Here is a 9,359-nt window from a genome sequence, read left to right on the forward strand (position 1 = left end):
CGAAACGTTTCTACATTTTTTTGTTGTTTTGTTTTTTTTGAATGTCCTGAGGACCAGATTTAACTTTTTTAGATATAAGAAGTATAAAAATAAATTAGTAGCGATTATAAGGAAACACAAGAAGGAATATTATAGTGATTTATTAAATAAAAGTAATGGTGATATGAAAGCTACATGGTGAGTAATAAATAGTGTTCTAATAAGTCATAAAGCAAAAACAGGTATTTCACAATATTTTTTGAAGGATGACGATGAAATCCATGATGAAAATGAAATTGTAAATGGTTTTAATCATCATTTTGTGAACGTTGGATCAAGACTTGCAGCTAAAATACCAAAAGTAGACAATAATGTGAACCATTCAGTTATAAGTTGTGACAACAGTATTTTTCTTAATGGAACTGACAAAGAAGAAATAATGAATGTAGTAAAAAATCTTACAGATAAGAGATCAAAAGACTGGGTGGACATGGATATGATGTTTGTAAAGGACATAATGAGTCATGTTATCGAGCCGTTTACATATATTTGTAATTTATCATTTTCTAAAGGAATATTTCCAGACAATATGAAAGTAGCTAAGGTAGTTCCTCTCTTTAAAAATGGTGATAAATGTGTGTTCAATAATTATAGACCAATATCCTTATTACCACAGTTCTCAAAAATTCTAGAAAAACTATTTGTGACCAGATTAGATAAATTTATTACTAAACAAAACATTCTAAGTAGCAGTCAGTATGGGTTTAGAACAAAAAACTCTACATCAATGGCTCTCATGGAAATAATAGAACAAATAACTACTGCTGTCGATCAAAAACAGTATTGTGTTAATATTTTTGTTGATTTTAAAAAAGCATTCGATACTATTGACCACACTATTCTCCTTGAAAAATTAAATAAATATGGTATAAGAGGACCAGCATTACACTGGGTATCTAGCTATTTAAAAGATAGGAACCAGTTTGTACAAATAAATGTTGTAAGGTCTGACCTCTGCAATATCACATGTGGAGTTCCTCAAGGCTCTGTACTTGGACCAAAGTTATTTATTTTATATGTGAATGACTTAGTGAATGTATCAGGACTCCTCAAATGTGTCCTTTTTGCAGATGACACCACATTTTTTTGTTTGGGTAAAGATGTAAAACGGATGTTGGAATTGATGAAGACAGAATTTGATAAAATACAAACTTTTTAAACTTAATAAATTATCATTAAATTTAGATAAAACTAATTACATGATATTTAGTAACAAAAAGAGAACTGTTGATCCATTTAAAATTGAGGGTGTTGAGATTTGTGGAGTTAATGAGATGAAATTTTTGGGTGTAATCATTGATGAACAGCTAACATGGAAAAATCACATAAATTCTGTAAGAACAAAAATATTTAAATCTATTGCAGTACTATACAAAGTCAGGGAATTATTAAATGATAAAGCTCTGTACATGTTGTATAACACAATCATTGTTCCACATTTAATCTATTGCATTGATGTTTGGGGGGAAAGCATGTAAAACATTTACAAAGCCTCCAAACAGATTGAACTTTTTTGGATTTTTCTACCTGGATTATTGAGCATGTATCAGGATTTACAAAGCCTATTTTTATTTTACAGAAAAGAGCTGTAAGAATCATCACCAGAAAGCATTACAGTCACCCATCAAGCACATTATTTTATCAACTGAAGTTATTGAAGTTCCATGATTTGGTAGATTATAGTATTTTGTCAGTTATGTATAGGGCTCAAAATAACACATTACCATTAAATATAAAAAATAAAAAAAAATAGTTAAAAGGCAAAGTTGTTATAATCTTAAGGGGATAGAGATATTTGTCAAACCAAAATTCAGAACTAGTCTGAAGGGAAGGTCTACCTCAATCCAAGGAGTTGGATTGTGGAATGGTCTAGAGAGTGATGTGAAAAATGCCAAGTCAATGTGAACATTTAAGAAAAAGATCAAAGCTGAATTGTTAAAAAAAATATATGAAGTAACTTAGTGTGTTTTTTTGTATTAGAATTAGAAAAATTAGAAAGCGTTATTCATTTTGTTCTGTTACTTGAAAATTATTATGATTGAACCAATTGTTTGAAAAAAGGGGCAGATATAATAAGATTTTTTCTTCTTTCTGCTGCCTTTCATTTTAAATCTTTTGTATCTTTTTTTATATTGTTATGGAATTGTTTTGTACTTTTTTTTAAATAAATAAACTTTATACCATACCATACCATACCATACCATGTTTTTCTTAGTTCATATCTTAGATCTTATTACTGTTTTTGTTTTATATTTTATTGTTGGGTGTAACTGGGACCCTGTGTACATCATTTTGATCCACCACATGTACCACATGTGGTGCGAATGACAATAAAGAATATCTGTATCTGTATAATACTTTCTGATTCATATATCCATTATCATTATATTTTCATTATTTTTAAATCAATTTATTTTTCATTTTCTTATTTGATCAGTTTCTTATTATTAATATATCTATTATAGCTGTTAGCTGCACCTTTCTTTGTTTTCTGCATTTATTCAAAAACAGTATGTAGCTTGAATTAACCACCTGTTTAATCTTTCTAGTGAAGAGAAAGAGAAAAGAGTCCAGTAAAGAAAAGTCTTATTTCATCACTGAATGAACATGAAGAACTGAACTGGACACAGCAGGAACAACACGTGCGTCTTCTTCTGGATGAAGCCCGTGAGACAAGGGACACAATCATTAGTTGGAGGCAGTAGTTTTTATTTTTCTACATTTTTCTCTTGTTACTTTCCTATTAAATATTTTTTTCTTAAGTGGTGTCCTTGAACATTAAATTTCCTAAACAAATTTTACAATGTTAAGTTCATATAGTGTTTGTTTAAATTCATACTGGAAGTTGAGAAGAATTTACAATTGCATTTGATCTTTAATGGATCCTAAGAAAAGATTACCAGAATCTGCTCAACTGTTATTAAGTTATAATTTTTTTGGTTCTAAGATGAAATGAGACAAAAACAGTCAAAAATTCAGAAAAGACAGTTATCATTTATCAGTTATCGTTTATCAGTTATCAGTTATCAATTATCAGTTATCGGTCGTACAACTGTGGCCCGAGAGATTCAGCTGAAAGTCCTGGTGCACCTTTTATTTGAACCTGCAGAGATTTGAACAGCTGATCTGAAGCAAACAGGCAGGAGTTCACCTGAACTGACCGCTCCTGCTGTGTTTGATGGTCTCCTCCTTCACCATCCATCCATCCATCCATCCATCCATCCATCCATCCATCCATCCATCCATCATCTTCTGCTTCAGGGTTGTGGGAGCAGCATCTTTACCAGGGAGGCACAGACATCAACAGCCACCTCTTCAACTCTTCTAGGATCCCATGGTGTTCACAGACCACCTGACTATTTATTAAGTAATATCCTGATGCTGCTCAATAATTCAGGTAGAAAAATCTAAAAAGTTAAGTCTGGTCCTCTGGACATTCACAAAACAAACAATACAGTTTATAATAAATAAACATTAAATGTTTTTTGTTTGTTTGTTTTATTTTTTGAATGTCCAGAGGACCAGACTTAACTTTTTTAGATTACTAAGTATAACATTTATGTTTTTAAATTTAATGAAAGACAAACCTTTAAAATTTAAGAACCAAATTTAATCTAATTGTTTTCAAGTCTGTATCTTCTTGTAAAAGCAGTTTCAAAGATTCCAGCACAGTGTGATGTTTTGCAATTTTAACATGAACTTTGTGCATATCTGCAAATAATAAAAGTGAAGATATTTTTAATACATCTTTATTGTAAAAATCTATACTAAAATGTAAAACACATGGGTTTAAAGCAGCAGGGACGGCAGTAAGGTAAGATTATGAATCAGGTTTAAAAGTTACAGCTCATGAGGTACTCCATTAGAGCATGACATCTCTTCCACAACATCGTGTGACAAAGTCTTCAGGGTGTTCTTCTAATACATTTAGTGGTGGCTAGTAAGTAGCTTAAGGGAGCACTACTGCCACCAGGTGGTAAGACGAGTTGAATTCTAGTCCCCGCCTACAGAGCTGGTCCAGAAATGTACATGGAAACACAACGAGACCCGAGCCGAGCTGAACCAACCCAAACTGACCTGATCCGCACTATGACAGTGGAAAAGGGGCATAACTTTCAGTTTCATTACAAAGTTTTCCACATGGAGCTTAAAAGAGAGATGTGAGTCGACCAAGATACCCAAATTTTTATAGGAATCAACAAACTCAATGGGGACACCATTTGAGGATAAAATTGAAGAAAGAACTGCTGGGACCAACTTCCTATTTGAAAAAAGCATCCCTTTGGTTTTGTTGGCATTTAGGACAAGTTTGAGGTGAAACAAATCTGTCTGGATGTTGTTGAATGCAGATTTCAAAAGCTGGAAAGCCTTAGCAACAGTTTTAGCTCAACAATAAACAACTGTGTCATCAGCATAGAAATGTATGGATGCATTAGGGATGTTTTTACCTACATTATGTATGTAGTTTGTAAAAAGGGTGGGTCCTAAGACTGAGCCTTGTGGTACACCATTGTTGACTGTTAAATAACTGGAGGAAATACCATTATGTTGAACACATTGCCTCCGGTCTGAGAGATGGTTAGAGAACCAACCAATGGTGTGATCTGAGAAATTGATTTCTGAGAGTTTATGACACAAGATGTTATGATCCACAGTGTCAAAATCTTTAGACAGGTCTAAGAAAAGTGCAGCACAATAATCCTTAGCATCCAGTGCTTCAAAAACATCATTAAGAACCTTCAGTGAAGCAGTGGTTGTGCTGTGTTGTTTCCTGAAACCAGATTGATGTGGAGGTAAGATGTTAAATGAGTCCAGGTAATTTTTGATTTGAGAGTTTATCAGTTTTTCTAGAACCTTGGCTAAAATGCAGAGTTTAGAGATTGGTCGATAGTTGTTCAGTAAGGTGGGGTCACCTCCCTTCAGCAAAGGAAGAACAAAGGCTGTTTTCCAAGTGTCTGGATGGAGTTTTGTCTTATGGAGAGATTGAAGATGTGGGTCACAGGGACTGTGATGATATGAGCAGCCAGCCTTAAGAAATAAGGTGGAAGTTCATCTGGTCCTACAGATTTTTTAGGATCAAGATCTTTTAACAGTTTATTGACCTCACTGACTGAGAATGGAGAAAAAGAGAAGCTGTGATTAACTGAGGATTGACTTGTAGGAGGGATTTGATTTGTAGAAGTTTGGTTATTAAGTGAAGTGGCTGATTTTCCATTGGTAACTGTGTCAAATAAAGAACTAGAAGCAACAAAATGTTTGTTGAAACAGTTCAGGATCTCGTGCTGATTTGACACAGGACCAGAGTTAACGAGAAGTTGTGATGGGAGGTCAGATGATTGGGGGGTGCCTGAGAGAGATTTGATGGTTTTCCAGAATCTGTTGGTGTCATTTAGATTTTTGGAGGTCTGAGATAAGAAATAGTTGCGTTTTGCTGCTTTGACAGCAGTTGTACATTTATTCCTCATCTGTCAAAAACTCAACCAATCAGTATCTGAGCCAGATTTTCTCGCTGTGGCCCAAAGATGATCTCTTCTGTGCAGGAGGTCAGCTAGCTCTGGAGTAAACCAGGGGCTGCCTCGTCCCTTTATTCTGAACTGACGAAAAGGAGCATGTTTGTTCACAAAATAAATGAAACTATTATGAAAATAGTTCCCAGTGGAGTTCACGTCGTCAATTAATAGAATACGATGCCAGTCAAAGTGAGACAGATCCCAGAGGAATGACTGTTCACAAAAACATTTCAGATCCCTTTTTTGAATTAATCTGGGCTTAGAAGGTGGAAGTTTAATATCTCTCAAAGTCGCTGTCACTCAATGATCACTCAAAATACTGGCGAATATACCTGTACCAGGGAATTTGTGAGGCGTATTTGTTAGAAACAGGTCTAAGATGGAAGATTTTTCAGGACGGTTTTTGTTTAATTTTGTCGGAGAGTTGATCAATTGGGTTAGATTGAGAGACAGGCAATATTCCTTGAATTTATCACAGAGGGGGGGTCAACTTACCCAAGTCGATGTTTAAATCTCCTGCCAAAAAGATCTCTTTGAATTTTAAATTACCAAGGAATTCCATCAGGGAGAACAGAGCCTTAGGTGCTGCTGAAGGTGGACAATAACAACAGACTACAGATCAAATCTGGCCTCCATTCAAAGTGATGTTTACAACTAAGGCATCAATTTGGTTAGGAATTGTTTTAGAAGACACAAGACTAGCAACCAGAGAATCTGATGTAAACAGCCACTCCCCCCCCCCCCCCCCTTTTTTTTTTTTTGACGATCACAGCGGTAGATGTTAAATCCATTGATTGCCAGGTCATTATTTATTAAAGATTTGTTGAGCCAGGTTTCAGAGATCAAGATTACATCTGCCCCAGAAGAACTGACCAGAATTTTCAAGGCATCAAGTTTTTTCAGAAGACTACGAGCGTTTACATGCAGGAAATGAAGCCCAGACATGTTCTTAAAGTCATTTGGTGTCATATAAATAATGGGGGGGGGGGGGGGAGAATCCAGGGTTGGGCTTAATCCCTGAGAGCAGTAACAACATTATTAACAGATTTTTTCTTGCATTTTTCGTGACTGATGTGTAATTACAGGAGTTAACAGTGTGACAATTAGCCCCCATAATCGAAACACACAACAAAACTGATTCTTCCTCCAACAGCTTACTCCAAAGTGGAACAAACCAGTTCTGCTTGTGATTAAATGGTCTCTTTGGTATGCCCCTCATGCATTGCCGGCCCTCTTCCTTGTTGACAGTCTTGTCAAACTGGTTGAAAACAACAAAGTCCCTGCTCAATAATTCAGGTATAAAATCCAACATTTTTCAGTCAGGTCATCTGGACACTCTTTTTTTTTGTGCTGAAACGTTTCGCCTTCGATCCGGAAGTCTTCATCAGTCAAGGAAACACACAACAAAACTGATTCTTCCTCCAACAGCTTACTCCAAAGTGGAACAATGGCAATGGAGGAGGGAGCATACCAAAGAGATCATCTAATCACAAGCAGAACTGTTTTGTTCCATATTTATTATGTTAATGTCGAGTTTAAAAATTATGTAATCATTAAACCCCTACTCCATAGACTCCTTTCCCCGACCAATCAGTGACCGACGGTGTTTCTTACGTCACGTCTCGGGCTGCTTGGGCCCCTTGAGAAGCTGGGCCAGAATTTTGGAAGTTGAGCTGGTCCCAAGTACTATGGAAAAGACCTCAAACACGGGTCGAGCCGGAAATATTCAACCCACACCGTGACAGTGGAAAAGGGGCATTAAATAACTGGAGGAAGTACCATTATGTTGAACACATTACCTCCGATCTGAAAGATAGTTAGAGAACCAACCAATAGTGTGTTCTGAGAAACCAATTTCTGAGAGCTTATGTCACAAGATGTTATGATCCACAGTGTCAAAAGCTTTAGACAGGTCTAAGAAAATTGTATGTGATGCATGTATTAAGCAGCAGCCACAAAGCTACAGTAACGTTAACAAACATAAACTTACCAGCTGAAATCCCAGACACAGCTCCGTCCTCGCAGTTCTCGGATGAATAGAAGTCCGGTCGTGGAGATGTTAGGGTGCATTCACACTAGCCCTGTTTAGTCCGCAGGGTAAACAAACACGCATTTCTCTGACCTTATATGGAGCCGTCAGCTGCCTTGTGTGAAAAACAATATTCTCCATGATCTTCTGTCTCATCTTCTGCTCATGCTAAGTCCATTTTTGAAAAATGACAAAATATAACTCCTAAAACTGCTAAAACTTGATGCCACTTAGTTTTTATTTTTATTTACAGAAGAAGAAGAAGACGTGTCTTCAGAGGTTTTTGTGTCGTTTCTTTCAGTAGTTCTTGGTGCAGCGCCCCCACAGGCGAGCAGGGGAACAGGTTGGTTCAACAGGTTGACTCGACTGCACAGTGCAGTGTGAATGCAAACGCACCAGCTCATATGTAAACAAAATGTGATGAATATTGGTCCCGAACCGAACCGAGTCTACCGGACTATCTGGTGTGAAAACGACCTTAAATTAGGCCGTTCAGGCTCTAATACCCACAGGCTGATTTAAATACTGAGAAGAGGATGGCTGCGGTCCACTTTTCTTACAGACAAACACGGAGCAACTTTCCGCTTGTAAATTGAAGCGATTCGACGACACGTGCTGCAATAGTTCACACAACACAGATACACGTGAACCCCATCTGGGGGTTTAACTAGCACCATAGAGATACAACTATACGGCAGCTCTATACGGCTCTGGGCGTAACCACGTATGTCTGTTTGCCATATGTCTGTGTTTTACCTGCCTGCGTGCTGAAGCTCGGCCATACCAATATATCAGCCGGGCTATAGTTTTTATTTACTTTTCCTTAACTTCAAACAGATTGTTTTGAAAGGCAATGTATGTTCATCTTTTTACCAGAGTATATTTAATATCTGTTCAGCTGGGTGCCCACTATCCTCCCACCCCCTCTTGTGGTCACAGATCTGCGTTGGGGCAGTGCGGGCCAGAAGGGCCATTTCACGCTGACTTGTCGAGACTCAGCTGGTGAGCAGATGGCACGAGGAGGAGAGCATGTCCTTGTCAACATCGTCCACAAAGACAAGAAGAACTGGTGAGTACTTCTTATGTCTGATGGACTCTGCCAGAAGCATTTCTGACCCATTACATCATAATGAAAATTATTATTGACCACGTACCAGTGGTTGTTTGTCTCAAGTGGACGCTCGAGTTCTTGTTGTGGGATTCTTCTGCATTTGGTTATGATGACAAATGTTAAAACTATTGTTATAGTATCAACTTTTCCAATGTTTGCAACCAGACAGATTAGGTTTAGATTTCATGTCAATCAGCAATTCAGAGGTGCCCTAAACTGTGCCCATTATCTTTTTGTTCTGGTTAAAGGCTGAGAACCCTTACGGACTTCTCCAAGAGTGCTAAATATGTTAAAGACTTTGATTTAAACTTTTTTTCCCCTCAAAGTATGTTCCTAAAGTATTATATTACCCTTTTAATTTTAATACAATTCTTTGAAATTTACCATTTTTCTTAACCAGTGGCCCTAGTGCTGGGAAATCCCTTTGTATAGCGTTTGGAAAGCTCTGAGTCTTACCCTTTTTAAAAATACGGCTGTGATTCCATTCATTCAAGACCAATAAAAGTTAAGTTTTCAAACAGACCCTTGTAAACAAATTTAGCTTGGTTTCAGGCCAGGTGATAAATTGTCAAGTTCAACAAACGATGTATCATTTTGGTATTTTTTGAGATATAGAGGTTTTAAAATAATTTAAATAATGGCATTTTTTGCAAATCTGATTGGTGCCACA

General features: G+C 36.7%; 1 protein-coding gene across 1 annotated transcript in view; it reads left to right on the forward strand.

Moving 5' to 3' along the window:
* trim45 (tripartite motif containing 45) overlaps positions 1-9,359 on the forward strand; it is a 147,259-nt gene that overhangs the window by 67,428 nt on the left and 70,472 nt on the right. The window contains exon 4 of the mRNA XM_037686737.1: positions 8,518-8,647. Within this exon, the coding sequence (XP_037542665.1) occupies positions 8,518-8,647 (130 nt within the window). The remainder of the gene's footprint in view (positions 1-8,517; positions 8,648-9,359) is intronic.

Source organism: Nematolebias whitei, chromosome 13 (assembly GCF_014905685.2).
Source record: "Nematolebias whitei isolate Nwh7 chromosome 13, NemWhi1, whole genome shotgun sequence".
NCBI lineage: Eukaryota > Metazoa > Chordata > Actinopteri > Cyprinodontiformes > Rivulidae > Nematolebias > Nematolebias whitei.